Here is a 15,360-nt window from a genome sequence, read left to right on the forward strand (position 1 = left end):
AACATGTTTGATTCCAAGGAATTAAAATACAATTATTTTAATTTCCACATTCTCCTTAGGGTGTGTGTGGTTGGAGATAATACAAGTGTATTCCCAGAAATGTTGAGATGGGAATATCTTATTCCCATGTTTGGTTCAAGAGTTAAAAATTTATTCTTGGGTATATTTTATTCCCTGGAATCAAAATCCCACCCATTTCATTCCCATCTTCCCCATGGTTATCTTTAATTCCAATGGGAATGGAATGTATATCACAATGCAAAAACACTAAAATGCCCTTCAACTCTAACCCTCTTTCTTCAGATTTTTCACTCATTTTACAAAAAACTAAACCCTAGCAGAGCAACTCCTCCATGAAAACGAAACCCTAGCCAAATTTTCCCCCAAATTCATAGAGGCTCCACCAACGTCGGCGTCGCCTCGCCGCTGATCTGGATTCGCACGACCACCGAGCTCCTTATTCTAGAAGGAAGATTCACTACCAACTGTTCGCGTTCGTGTTCATCATCACATCTCACCTCCGTTCGTGTTCGCGTTTGTGTTTGTGCTCGTGCTCGCGTCTGGTCTCTCTCCTTCGTCTGAGCTCGGTTGCTCGCGCATCTCTCGCCTCCGTCTCTGCTCGAGTTGTGCTTCCTGTTCGTGTCGTCTCCCTCACCCCTCTCCCTCCTCGCATCTTCCTGTTCCTGTTGATCTTTTTCAAGCACAGGTTTGTTCTAGGTTTGAAATATTGAACTTCGAATGTACTTGGAATTGGAATTGTAATGTGTTTTATTGTTTCAATAAAATTGGAATTGAAACAATTTTCTAGATCCATTTCAATTCGTCTAAACAATTGTTCTAGGTTTGTTCTAGGTTTTTTCAACCTTATGTATGTACTTGGAATTGGAATGTAATTTCAGTTTTTAATTTGTTTGGAATTGGAATGTGATTTGAGTTTCAATTCTGACCTCTTTGATTATAGTATCCTTAATTATCTTGTTACACATTTCATATAAAATACCAGTGATGAATTGTTGATAGATAAAACACAGTTATGAATTGAATTGAAACTTGATATATGCTCTGTGCCTGTTGTTTGGCTGCATTATCTAAGGAATATTTTGTATGACTACATTATCTAAGGTCTGTGCCTGTTGTTAGGATGCTTTAAAATTTACTTCAATTTCTTTATCAAGTTGAAAAGATCTAATGCTGGGGAAGCTAGACTAGATCCTCCTTGTTCTAGCTTTCCAAATGATTAATAGTTGAATTAGTTCGATAATTGGTTAAATACATGTATATGAAGAATCAGTGCACAATGCCTCTATGCAAATATATCATGAATGAATGTGATTTTTACATTCTTTTTCCACCTTGTAATCTTTGTGTCTGGGTTATGTGTATAATAAGAGGCCTATCATTTTCCACCTTATATGGCACCTGCTGCAAGTTCTGTCCGAAAGGTTTTTCAAGGCACATGTTTCAAAATTGGATAATAAAATGTGTGTTTAACTTCAATGAAATTTAATGAAAAGATCGATTTATGATAAAGCCAAAATCTTAGCACCCATCTCATTGGACACTAGTTCACAAAATGATCCTAACCAATCATCTGACTCAATTCCTCTTTTTATTGTTATTGTTATTATTTTTTTGTTCTGTTTTTATTTACATTGTGTTTCATGTCATAGATAGCTTGGTTCTCTCATTTATTTGCATAGCACTTGCTGCTATAGAATTCTTTCTGATGGAATACTTATAATTTAATCCTACAAGAAGGTACAGAATTGGATGTTGAAACTAATTGGGTTATGAGTATGATAAGAGGCCTAAAGAAATGATAGGGTTATGGGTTATCAGTACTTTTGTGCTGTTATGCTGCGGGTTGGCATTGGAATTTGTTAATATCTCACTTTTTTGGTTATGGTTTGCTCTCTTGTGAATGTAGATGGAGTGTACTCCCTTTTTGATGCATTCAATGGAATTTTCTTTTCCTAGATTAAGGCTGTGTATGATTGCATTATCTAAGGAATTTTTTGGATGCTGCAGTAGTGCTTACTAGTTTCTAAAATTTTCCATGGATTGTTAATTGTTTTTTGGACTTGAAAAAAGAAAAGTACAAAAAAAAAAACCTGTTTTATTTCCTTGTTAACCTTTTATGTAATGGGTGTGTTTCTTTTGGGGCTTATGCAATGGCCTTTTATATTACTATGTTCTGATTGCAAATGGGATTGCAGTGATTCTGTGATTGACCTTTAATTATTGTTCTTTTCATACTTGTGTGATTCCTTGCTTCAAGATGATGAAAAATTGTCTTGTGTTATTTTTTGCTTATTAGTCTATAGAAAATGGAAGAGAATACTCGACCTAATTCAAAGCAAACTAAGCGTCAATGGACGCCACACGAAGATGCAAAATTAGTTGAGTGTTTGGTGGAGCTTGCAACTACTTCTTGGAAGTGTGACAATGGCACGTTTAAATCCGGTTATGGAAAACATTTGAAAAAAATGCTGCATGAAAAAATTCCTGGATGTGATCTTAAGGTACAATTTTTTTACATAATACTTGTTTTCTTTGTTTACAATTCTATATTTGTGTTATAATTGTATAGCTTACAAAATATTTATGCTTCTATATTGGGATGTTTTACTACTGTGCTCTCATTGATCTGTTCTCTGGGTTGGGTTGTAGTCCAGCCCAAAACCGTGACAAAAAAAATGGCATTTTCAACTAGAACTATTGAACTAAGTCCTTCAACAGAAAATTTGTTCATAGACAAGGCTTGAATTTAAAACTATTTAATGAAAATTAATTACATTTCATTTGAGCTAATCATGTTGGTGCTTCAGTATTTTATATTTTTTACTTGGAACAGATTAAAATAGATAAAATAAATAAAATAAAAAATCTCTTGTTATTTAATTAAGAGTATATTTCCAGTTCTCTTGTTGTAATTTTTTTCTTCTTGAAAATCTGAATGGTGAACCAAGCAACCAGGCCAGACTGTATTCTCTACCTCGTTATCAGTAAGTGGTTAGAAGAGTTTGATTAAACTGTAAAAAAAAATCGAAGGAAAGAGAAAAGTTTAAGACTTTAAGTCATGGTAGACTATTTTATGATTATTTCAGATTCTGTATGCAAAAACTAAATGATTATTACTGCTCCATACATTCACTATATTTAGTTATGCTTGGATGAATTATGGTGTCATTGTATTAAAATTCAGTTTATTGAATTTAATCTGAGTAGTAATAATTTTAAATTGTTTTGCTATGTTTAGGTTAATCCACACATTGAATCAAGGGTGAAATTGCTAAAAAGACAATATTTTGCAATAGTTGAGATGATGGGCACAGCTGCGAGTGGATTTGGTTGGAACGACAAAGATAAAATGATTGTGGTGGAGCGACAAATTTTCAATGAATGGAAGAGTGTAAATTCTAAATAACTTTCTTAATACAAGTTTATTTATCTTAAGTTTTTTAATATTAATTGCTTATTTATTTTCTTTTAATTTCAGTCCCATCCTAATGCTAATGGCCTCTATAATAAACTATTTTCACATTTTGAGGAGTTGGGAATAGCATTTGGTAGAGATAGGGCTCAAGGAGGCAATGCAGAAAATGTAACTCAAGCAGTTGCTACAATGGAGGCTGAGCGCGAAGCAACCTTGAGTGATCGGCAAGTGAATGAAAACACCCAAGTAAATTTGGAAGAGACCGAAATGGAATATGAAGCTGATTCTCAGGTACGTAAGCAATTGACTCTAATTCATGTACATAAATTCACTTATTGTTGATCCTACTGCTGTGTATTTTCTTGAATTTTGGAGTGATTCTTCATTAGTTCATTTACTTTAATCTGTGCCTGTGACTAGCCTTAACTATTCCCATCATGTTGAGCATTTAGATAGAAATACTGATCTTCATTTCTGTGGAGTATAATAACAAAGAAAAAAAGGATATGAATGTAATTATGCAAACAGAATTAGAATCAGGGTAGTTAATATTCTATTAGGTTCTGTTTAGTTAGTTAATGTTGTTAGTCTTGCTGGCCAAGGCAGAGATAATGCTTGTATATACAAGTGTAGAGCATGTATAATCAGTTAGGCTACTTGTTCTTCATTTCTATCAATATTGAATAATCTTCTGATGTTCCTGCTGGTGTTGCTTTCAATTTTTAGGAGCCTCCAACTCCTGGTGTTCCTGTTGCTCCCGGTGCTTCTGCTGCTCCTAGTGCTTCTGCTGCTCCTAGTGCTTCATATATAGAAAGGAATAAAAGAAAAAGAGGGAGCAAAAGTGAGGAAGTGATTGACATAGTAGTAGAATCAATGAGAGATATGAAAGGTGCTTATCAAGAACACACATCCGTTTTAGTTGATATGGTTTCTTGTTTTAAGCATGAGAAAGAAGGAGCTGAGCGCAGAATGAAGCTAATGGCACTGTTGAGAGATGTTCCTGGTTTGAGCGGTGATGATAGAATGAAGGCTGGCCTTAGCATTCTAAGGGACAATAGTCTGATCGACATGGTGTTCCAACTTCAACCGGGGGAACTTTTGCCATTTTTGAAGAAATTGCTTTAAATATTGCTATTTTTGAATTTTTATTGAATATTATAGTGACTTGATAGGAAGACATTTGTGCCAATTGTTGCTGTTGTTTTGTGAGGAATATAAGTAGCTAAAACCCTAGTTCCTGATGCCATTATATCAGGTTTTAAGATTCATGGAAAACTAGTTAAAGTTCCTCTTGAACTAGAATGTGTAGCAACTGGTGATGGCTTGATTCCAATAAATGTTTGTTGACAATTGATGGTGGATTTTGGAATTTTGTTGCTTTGTATATAATTGATCATAGATTTTGCATCTTTGGAAGTAATTATAATGCTAGGAGAATAGAGATGCCACCATTCAGTTAGTTGAGGATCATCTGAGATGAACACTGCTCCTTTTACATTGTCATAGTCACTAATTTAATTATGATAAAATTGATTTTAATTAAACATTTGTTATTAAGGGTATTATAGTAAATTTATTAGTAGAGATAAAATTTAGAGTCGATAATAATTTAGCTAAAGATATTTGTTATTAGGAATATTTTAGTAAATTTAAAAAAATTTAGAATCAATAATAATTTAACTAAAGATATTTGATATTAAGGGTATTTTAGTAAATTTAAAAAAATTTAGAGTCAATAATAATTTTAACTAAACATATTTGTTATTAGGGGTATTTTAGTAAAAAATTTAGAGTCAATAATAATTTAACTAAACATATTTGTTATTAGGGGTATTTTAGTAAATTTAAAAAAATTAAAATCAATAATAATTTTAACTAAACATATTTGTTATTAGGGGTATTTTAGTAAATTTAAAAAAATTTAGAATTAATAATAATTTTAACTAAGATATTTGTTATTAGGGGTATTTTAGTAAATTTAAAAAATATTAAACTTTTAGTCATTAATATTTTAATTTGAATGATTAAGGGTAATTTTGACATATTACATAATATGACCAAGATATTTAAACTCAATCAAACAAAAATTTAGTCATTCCTAGGATTATTACATAATATTCCAATGTATTAAATTTTACAACCAAATATGGGAATCATATATTCCAAGTAATCTCATTCCTAGGAATATAATGCCTAGAAATGAGATTACTTGGTAATAAAATTTAATCTTTGAACCACACACATCCTTAGGTATATTTGATTCCCATAGAAATGGAATCTGAGTAACAAAGTAATACTTGAACCACATATTCTAAATGTGTGAACTGTGTATGTAAGTTTGTGGTGTCTAAGATGGAAAATTGTCTAATCCATCTTATTAAAAAAATTAATTTTTATATATTGACATATCTAATTAAATTTATGTATTTAGATAATTAAATAATAAATTTAAAAATTAATTATTATTTACAATATAAATTTATTATTTATATAAAACTTGTTTAGCAGTAGTATCAACTGTGTATAAAAATTAAATTAAAAAAGTAATTAGTAAAAAAATAATAAAGCAATTCTTTCTACTAGAGAGAAAATTTAAATTTTATGTGAAATTGAAAAAAATAAATTAAGTATGTAAAATATAATATTGTAACAAGATTTAAATTGTAAAATTATCAGACCTAATATAAATTTTGTAAGATTGATTAGAATCTGTAATATCAAAAAAATTTAAGAGTTAAATTGAGATTCCAACTAAACTGAGTATATGACGACGTTTGGTAACCCATGACGAGCCAGAAAGTATGGTTCTAAAAACCGAATCGGACCGATAGTTCAACCGGAAACTGGCGAGAAAAAGGTATGGTCTGCTGTCTATAACCGCTCATTTGAAAACCGTTTGAAAACTGCTGAACCGGACGGGAACCGGTCAGTTGGACCGGATTGGAAACCATCCGGTATAAACGGCGCCGTTTTGGAATTTAAAAAAATAAAAAAAATGTCACTCCCGGTCACCCCCCCTTCGCATTCGTGAGTCTCACCCCTCATCTGAAGCCCAAAAATCAACGTTACCAAACCAAAACCCTAGCTTCCTCCTCAACGGTTCTGCCGCAGTGCCGCCGCCGTCCGTGTTGTCGACGCCGTCCGTGACTTCCTCTCTCCCCCTATCCCGAACCCAAGCCCTCTCTTGTAGGCTATAGCTCGGCACGTCGTCCCCATCCTCCGGCTTCTCTGTTCGAGGCTTGGAGCAGCTCGCCGTCGTGTCGCGGCTCGCCGCTCGCGTCGTGTCGCCGCTCGCCGCTCGCCGTCCGTCTCTCCGTCGAAGGTTAGTGGCACTGCTTTCACTTCTTCGGTTCTTCCTTTTATGCTCTGTTGAGTGATTTCTGAATGTGAAAGTGTGAATGGATTAATGGAAAGTTGGAATCCAAATCATTATTGAAATTTTGTGCTGCTGCTGTTTTTTTTTTAATTTCTGAAATTTTTGTTGAACTGCTGCTGATTTTATGCTGGTTTAGTGTGGTTAGTTTATGCTCTGTTTTGTAATGTTTGTTGCTGGATGGTGATTGTTCTTGATTCTTGGCTCTGTTTAGTCTCTTGTGCTGTTGGTAATGGTGTTTTTGATTGGGTTTATCCTTTGAGAGCTACTGTTAGTGTGGTCTGGTGCTGTTTAGTCTCTGTTTAGTCTCTTGTTGAACTGCCAGTGCTGCTACCTCTGTTGCTGTTTCTGTCGTGCCTTGCCATCTTGTTACCACTGATTTCATCTGCCTTCATTCTTGTTCTACTTCAAAATCATGCTAAATTTGTGAGTGTCCGCCCTTTTTGAATATGTTTATAAATAATAAGATTAGACATTGATTTTTCTGATTATGGTTTTGGTCTGTATTTGATGTTGTTCAAATTTCATGATTTTGTTACTGGCTCCTGAAAGTTGGATTTATTTTTCTAATATGCTTAACATCAGAAAGATTTGGAAGAGTTTGTTACTCTCTATTAAGAATGTGCTGAAACTTTGTTAAAATTTGGCTGAAAATTTTGTTATTAGATAGATAGATAGATGGGATATGCCAAACTGAAACTTGAAGGTGGAGAATGTTTCTTATGTCCAGTTGCTTATAGGGAGTGAAAATGGCATGTTACCTCAAAGAGGAATGTTGGCAGCCCCAAGAATGGCAAGCCTTAGGAGCTTGATGAGGCTTGTCACCCTTCATTGGCCCTTTTCATGGATGAGATCAAGATTGGATGAAATCAATAACAACAAGAGTTCTTTGCCTTCTGATTCAATGATAATTTGGTATCTTGCCCTTGAGATTGGAAATTTATGGTTACATTATTGGCTGTTGCTGATTTATCATGCTATGATGCTGAGCTTGGCTATGAGTAGATGATTGAATATTTGTTATTGATTTGGTTAATTCAATGATTTTTTTTTTGGTTTTTTGTGACTATCTTAACGAGTTCAATAGTGATATATTGAATGATATTGTTAATAATTATGAAATCAAATGTTAAATTAGATTTTGGTTGATGTAGTACTTTATATTTGGAAGACATTAAAATTTATGTTGCACTATAACTATGTTTTAGAGTATTTATTTATAATTTATTTATTATTTTATTATAAAACGGTTTTTCCGGTTAGACCACGGTTGAACTGGTTGGACCAGTAAACTAGTGAACTAGTGACTAGAACGGTTTGATGACTGGTCCGGTTTTCAGAACCTTGCCAGAACGAGAAGAAAGTGGCAGTGATCGTGTACGAGTGAGTGTGGAGAGTTCAAACGTGAAGGCGCCATGAGGATCACTCTCGATCCATCATCGGATCCAAGTCCTCAACCAAAACGTTCTCCTCTAACTCTTACTCCCACAGATGAACTCGAATGGGTCCCACTCCCCAAACACCCTCTCTTCTCCACCTCATGCGCTGCCGCAACATCCCCCACTTCCTCCAGGAACCTTCTCGCATGGGACGGAGCCTCCCGCCTCTATTTCTGGGACTACCACGCCAACTCTCTCCACCGCCTCTCTCTCCGCCTCGGCGACCCCGACCCTACCTCCGTTCTCGCCTCTTCCCCCTCGAAGGTGCTCCCTCGCTTTTGCTTTACTCTAGGGTTTTTCATTGCAAGTTGTTAATTATAAATTATTTGAGTTAATTCGAAAATGACAGTGAGTTTTTGAATAGGTATTGCAAACTGACGTGGAGCTCGGCTTTGATGTTGAGAGAATCTCTATCAACAGAAATGGAACTGCGATGCTACTTTTCGGTTCTTATAGACTCTCTGTTATGTATCTCTATGGACGTGCTTCCAAGAAAGATGTCAATTTGATATGCAGGTAACAATGTGAATCACATATGTGCTTGCTCCCTTAGCAGCATTTTAAGGTTTTCTGGTGAATTGTGTTTTTGGTGTTTGTTTCTTTAGTATTTGGCATTTACTGATTTAATCACACACTAGAAATAAGAGGAAAACATGATCTCCAACTAATCTTCTAGTCTAGTTTTGATGTATATTGCACAAGTAGAAGGAAGGGTAGTTATCGATTATCACGGAAACGAATTATTTTGGATTTGGCCAGTCTTAAGAGTTTTCTATACATCATTGATTCTGTCTTTGATTCATGACATAGAAATTTGACAAAATTTTAAGTTCGCGGTGGACTGGGCTTGGAACTGGCTTTGACAAAAATTTTGCATCATGCTCCACATAGGCAGAGTATTATATGTGAGTTTTTCTATACATTGATAAAATGAGGTGTATGTACTGTTAGACCAATGAGCTTAAGATTATGCGAGGGTAGATATTAGTACGAACTTTTCCAAGTATTCTGATGTTGAAATTCGGAGTTTACATTTTACTTCTTTTTTTTTTTTTTTTTTTTTTTTTTTTTTTTTTTTTTTTACTGTTATGGGATATGTTACTGCAGGACTATTGCAGTTGGTCCAGAAACTTATTCCAGCGGCAGCAACGATATTCGTGTATTACAAGCGATATGGCACCCTTACAGTGATACTCATTTGGGAATCCTTTCTTCTGATTCAGTTTTCCGGTAAGTTTTGTTTGTCTTCTTCTCTTCACACACACACATGGTCTTTCTAGGTTATTGATACATATATTGGTGTAGGACATTGTTTGCTATGTGCTAGGGTGTGAAGCGTTGACTGTTCGATGGGTTGTCTTGATTTTTTTTTTTGATAGGAAGATACTGAGATAGTATTGGAAGTAAGGGATGTTATGTTGTGCTGATATTTAAAGTGAAATCCCACAACAGCAACAAAATCTTGTCCATTAGGTGGGAATGGCTACATATATAAAACGACACCATTGTAGCCTGTAAGCCTGTCATGTATCATGTTTGAAAACTTAGTCCATTTTTGCGTAAATCTCTTCTAATTGGCTCATTCAGAGTCTTCTTAGGTTTCTCTTTACCCATAGCCACATTGCTATCTCCAATATGGTCTATCTTATTGACCAGATGCTCTTTTGGTTTTCTCCAAATATGTCAAAATAACCTAAAATGAGATATTCACCATACTTTTAACGATAGCCTGTCATGCTATGTTTGTTTTCATGTTCACCTTTTTCTATCCAACACTATGTCCCATGTGGCATAGTTGGTCTAGTGGCCGTGTAATAAAATTTACCCTTATGATTTAAAGGTACTTTTTTTTTGTTGCATATAATTAAACTGTTATGGTATCATATTGTTGTATTTATAATGACCAAACTTCAGAAATAATATGCTGATATTTGATATTGTAATGTATGACTCAATCCTTTTCCCTACATTATTATTTTAAGTTTCTAAATATATGATAATATTTATTGTCTGATGGATAAAGTGGAGGTCTTCCAAACCTTTAGTATAGGTTAATTCAAATCCTATAAAGGAAAAACAAGCCCAGCCGATATAATCTCTTAATTTCTCCCCTCCATGAAGAGATTTGCATCCAAGCAATAATTTTTTTTTTTATTTTGTATTTCTTGGCTGCTAATGATTCTGTTGCCTTTACGTTACTCGGTATTCAAATGTATCATATCATTTCTAACTTTCCTCTCTTCTATTTTTTTTCCTTTTTGCTTTTCCCCCCACATCCATCCATGAAGTATGACATAACAACAAATCTTCATATAGATGCTTTTCAATTGGTATATATGAATATATCTATTATTTATTAAAAAAATATTCTTAATGCAGTCATTTTCTTGTCACGTTTCCCTTTAATTGTAAATTATTCTTTTTAGGGCTTTCAAATTCTTTATTGAAGAATAATTTTAACTGAGACCTTTTGTTCTCACAGTTCTCTCTACTTGTAAACTTTTGTCTTTAGGCTTTTCAATCTGGCTATAGATCCTTTGCTGCCAGAGCAAGAATATTATCTGCAACCTGTGGAGCCTGGTAGATCAAGGAATGCCTCATCAGTGTGCCCAGTAGATTTTTCTTTTGGGGGTGACCATTTATGGGACAGGTTCAGTGTAAGTTCTGCTGATATTTAAATTTTCAAAATAATCTTGTATCATATTTTAAACTTCAATATCCATGCAGCAAGGTGTGTGATTTATTTTAGTTTTATGATTTGTTATTCATGGTTATTTAATTTTCCTAGAGATTATTGCCTTGTGTTGGTGATCATTTGGGTGCCATATTAAGAAAGTTAATTTTCTTGTATAAAATTGTTTAGTCTTGGTAATTGTTTTATACTGCACTTACATAGTTACAATATGGTTGCTCGGCCTTAAGTTTTGTTATACGTGCTTGCAAGTACACAATTATATGTAGATTTTTAACTTTGATGATTACTTAATACGTGGATACTTACTTATAGGTATGCTTGTAATACATTTTATTATTTAATGACTTCGTTTCTCACTAGTTGTATTTACTCAATTTCTTTAATTATATTATACTATATTCTGTTAATGATTTTTTCTTTCTTCAATTTATAGTAATTTTTTGTTTTGTTTTTGTTTTGTTTTGTGCTGTTGAACAGGTTTTTATTTTATTCAGTGATGGAGCTATCTTTGTCCTTTGCCCTGTTGTTCCATTTGGAAGGTATTTTACTGCTCATGATTATTTGTCTGTGTTTTCTTTATTTGCTCTGCAAATATTAACTATATGTCCTGGATCATTTAACAAAGTATTCTGCCTCGATGTATTATCCATTTGTAATTCTCATCAAGTCTACATTAGGTGTATTTATTTTCTTGAAATTGTTTATATGCTACTCATTGATGTTACTACTACATAAATGATTGTTTTCTCTGTTTATCAACAGCCACTTCAAATGTGAGTCCTTATTAGAAATATACAATGATGCACATACATTTGGCCTGAAATCAGCCAACTCTTTAGCGGCTAGTAATTCAAAATTGGCAATCTCCTGGTTAGAAGCAACCGTTCCTGAATTGCTGAACCAAGAGACAGAAGGAGACAACCATTCTTTGCTGAGAGCTAATGCTTATGCTATATTTGATGCATCACTTGTCTTGCAGGTAAACATATATTCTACGATACAACATTAAAGGTTTTATTATCAATAAATAGTAAATTGCCTTTGACACTATGGTCCATCAGTTTTGGTCTTTAAACGATATGACTAGCCTTTTCTGTATTTTTGATTTTCTAGGGACCTCTGAGAAGAGTAGGTCAGGGTCGAAATGAAGATTCATTTGGTCGTAGTATTGAATGTGAAGGTCGTGCAGTTAGTTTTCTATACAATTTAGTCAGCAAAGACTCTATTTTAGTTACCTCCTGGAGTGGTGGACAATTACAGATAGATGCTCTAGCTGATGAGGTCCAACCTCTCTGGACTGTTGGTAGTCCACCTCGTCTCCGTGTCGATTCCCATGACCAAATTCTTGGCCTTGCTATGATTTGTGAAGCAACTGCCATTGACTGTCTTGATAGACTTGATCACAATGCCTGGTTGGGCAATCCACCCCCTTTGCTGAGGCTGGCTATTGTAGATTTGGCACTGCCACGTAGAGCAGAAAGTGGTTACAGTATTTCTTTGTTCAGTGATACTCTTATGCCAGAAAGAATATATTCCCTTCATGATGGAGGGATTGATTCAATAGTATTGCATTTTCTTCCATTCACGAGTCAATCAAATGGGAAGGATGATACAATGAGAACGCCTTCTGTGCATCCTGTTCTTAATACATGCCAGAGTGGTTGTACGTCAGAGCCTTCACTCTGTGGTTTCCTATCATTGTCCGATTCATTTGGATATTCGTGGATAGTGGCTGTCACTCTTTCTCAAGAATGTGTTGTCCTAGAGATGAAAACTTGGAACCTCTTGCTTCCAATAAGCATTGATGCAGAGAAGCCGTCAATTCAAGTGGAAGGAGAATCAAAAGAGAGAGACAAACTAACTATAATTAGCAAAGAACTACTTGGTGGGCCCAAGGAGGTACTTGTTCCTCAGGCAGCTCCATCTTTGCGTTCTGTTGCAGCTGATTCAATTGAAGGCAGATCTACATTACATCAGTATTTCAAGCTGTTTCATGAAACTTATGTGGAGTATGCACATAAGGTAGAACTACCAATTTTTCCCAATATGATCTTGCATGTTTACCTTTGTTTCATGAATACCTTGTATTTACCTTATTTGATTAGACTGGGCCCATTAAGTTGCTGTCATAGGCCTAGAGTTTGTAATATATTTACAGAAGGTTGATTGTAGTTTACATAATTAACTATATGGAGTTCAATCTTAAATACAGCTATGCTTTCGTTTTCTGTCCTAGTAGGTGTATCTGGAGCTCAAACATCATGCACCTCAGTTGAAGAAAATCATTAATGATCAACAGTCTCGTTTGGGTGATGCACAGCAGAAACTCATAAAAGTTGAGGAGAAAGAGTCTATGTTACAGAAAAGGATAGAACGTGTAACACAGATGCACAATTCCTTGGAAGAGCGTTTGCAGCGATTAAGGAACTTACCTTGTGCTCACAAAAAACCACTGTCTAGAGCGGAGCGACAATTTAAGTCTGAGCTTGGTAAATGATCTAATATAATGATCATATGTTTTGCCCATGACCTTGTGCTTGATCTTATGTGATGAATCTCTTTTTTCCCCTAACCTATACACCACCCTCCCTGCATTATCTACTGTTTATATGACTATATATCTGCTGATTATTTTGAGATACTGAATCATACTCGTACCTTTATTCTTGCCAGACCACTTCAGAGAAGTTGAGTTGGATGCCTTGCATTCTTCCGTTGATGCGCTAAATGAAAGGCTAAGAAGACACATGCAAGCATCCACTAATGCTAGTCGCCAACAACAAAGAATAGCAGGGAAGAAAGTTGGTGCTGGGGAGGACCAGATGTCTATGCTCAAATCATCCCTTGAAAAACTCACCCTCGTAAATACTGAAAATTCAAAGAAAGTTAAGCTTGTTGAGTCTACTCTGAAAAACAAAGAAAAAAGCAGCAGAGAACCAAGCCTGCCTTTGCTTTAAAACCGTCCTGTATTTTTATCTTCTATCATTGGACAGTGTGGTTCTTAGTTAAGCTCCTGTACTGTGGCTACGTGTAACTTATGAAGTAACTTCATTTGCCAATGTCAAAAGGAAAGTAGTTGCAAAATATTTGTATGATTTACCTGATTCCTCTTCAATATGGAAAGGATTAGAGAAGTAATGTTAGGGTACTTTTTAGTATTTATTCCTTTTTTGAAGTGGAGCATCCATTAAAAGCTTGTCAAATTCATTTTGGCTGGTCACCAATGGCCAAAACATTTGTTTAAAATATGTGCTGCAAATGGGTATCGCTGATCAAATCATCATTATGAACCAACGGTTGGTTGAAGTCCTGTGTTTTTCACTTAACCAGTGGTTTCGAATTTCAAGTGCTGGACAATGGACATGGGAAGCTGGTATTGGAGTTTATCTCTTCAACTTGCCTCTGCTGAAGCATTCTTAAAAAATGACAGGCGGGCAATTTAATTAAATTTTATAGGGTAAAATATATATTGTCTTTATAGTTAAAAATTTTAAAAATATTCTTAATTTTTTGTTCCTAAGTTTTCAAAAAGTTTAGGACTAATTCATCAATAATACATGACAATTATGTTTAAATTGATTGTGTTGAAGGTTGTTCTTGTGAAATTGTTGTTGAATTGGTCTTAAAATTTTTAAAAAATTAGTTGTCAAAGGTATATTTGATGCAAATCGAAAATTTTTAACACAAAATAATAGAATTATGAAAAGGATGAATCAGAAAACTTAAGAGAGAATGAAAAGAAAAAAAAAAGAGTATATTAAATCTACACTTGTAGAATTGAACTATAGAATCTTGAGCACTAGAGAAAGAAAGAGAGCTCGAGGAAGAGAAGAATGCGATGAAGGTGAAGAATGCTGTTCCGCCATGAACCGTCGCCGTTCTGGACTGCGCCGTCGTGGCTGTGACCGCCGGAAACCGCTGCTGGAGCTCCTGCCTTCTTGGTAAGCATTTTTGTTTCCGGAACCTTTGAAAATCAGTATTTCGATAAAAGTTGTTATAGATTTTGAGATGTTGATATCGTAGGGTTGAGTTCCAATGATTTCATGTCGAAATTACGGTTGTTGCTGAACCACCGGAGCTTCTGACCACTACCGGAGCTACTATCGCTCCGTAGCCTCATTTCTCTTTTATTGTAGTAAGTTATTCTAGCCTTGAAACTCTTACCGCTATTGTTCTGCTATAAATTATTGAGAATTTTGCGATGTTAATATCCTAGGGTCGACTTCTGGACATTGTATGATTAAAATAAAAGCGACTGCAGTGTCATCCTGCTTCGTTTCTCATTGTGAGACTATTTGATTCTGTTTCTATTTACTGCAATACTCTATTACCAATTACATTATAATTTCGTTTAATATCCATTCCGCGTTAATCCTAATTTATGTCAGATAAGTTGTTGTTATTGTGAACCTTGATT

General features: G+C 34.7%; 2 protein-coding genes across 6 annotated transcripts; both read left to right on the forward strand.

The window, feature by feature from the left end:
• The first annotated feature begins 2,327 nt into the window (after positions 1-2,327).
• On the forward strand, positions 2,328-4,561 carry LOC107614548 (uncharacterized). Its single transcript, XM_088484603.1, has 4 exons — positions 2,328-2,522; positions 3,260-3,412; positions 3,500-3,727; positions 4,163-4,561. The coding sequence occupies exons 1-4, from the start codon at positions 2,328-2,330 to the stop codon at positions 4,559-4,561; spliced, it is 975 nt and encodes a 324-aa protein (XP_088340729.1).
• Positions 4,562-6,453: 1,892 nt separating this feature from the next.
• MOS7 (nuclear pore complex protein-like protein) lies at positions 6,454-14,101 on the forward strand. Of its 5 annotated transcripts, XM_088507646.1 has the most exons (12): positions 6,484-6,758; positions 7,550-7,724; positions 8,150-8,512; positions 8,613-8,764; positions 9,059-9,153; positions 9,356-9,478; positions 10,761-10,905; positions 11,421-11,482; positions 11,706-11,922; positions 12,057-12,965; positions 13,183-13,432; positions 13,617-14,101. In XM_088507646.1, coding segments are annotated over exons 5-12 (1,992 nt in total). In that variant the 5' UTR covers positions 6,484-6,758; positions 7,550-7,724; positions 8,150-8,512; positions 8,613-8,764; positions 9,059-9,151; the 3' UTR covers positions 13,901-14,101. The 5 variants fall into 5 exon arrangements, with proteins under 5 accessions (XP_088363757.1, XP_088363748.1, XP_088363765.1 ...); XM_088507622.1 differs by lacking the exon at positions 9,059-9,153 and having other exon boundaries at positions 6,458-6,758; positions 7,540-7,724; XM_088507639.1 differs by lacking the exon at positions 9,059-9,153 and having other exon boundaries at positions 6,466-6,758.
• The last annotated feature ends 1,259 nt before the right edge of the window (positions 14,102-15,360 follow it).

This window comes from Arachis ipaensis, chromosome B10, assembly GCF_059453495.1.
Source record: "Arachis ipaensis isolate K30076 ecotype BB chromosome B10, ASM5945349v1, whole genome shotgun sequence".
In the NCBI taxonomy this organism is placed as follows: domain Eukaryota; kingdom Viridiplantae; phylum Streptophyta; class Magnoliopsida; order Fabales; family Fabaceae; genus Arachis; species Arachis ipaensis.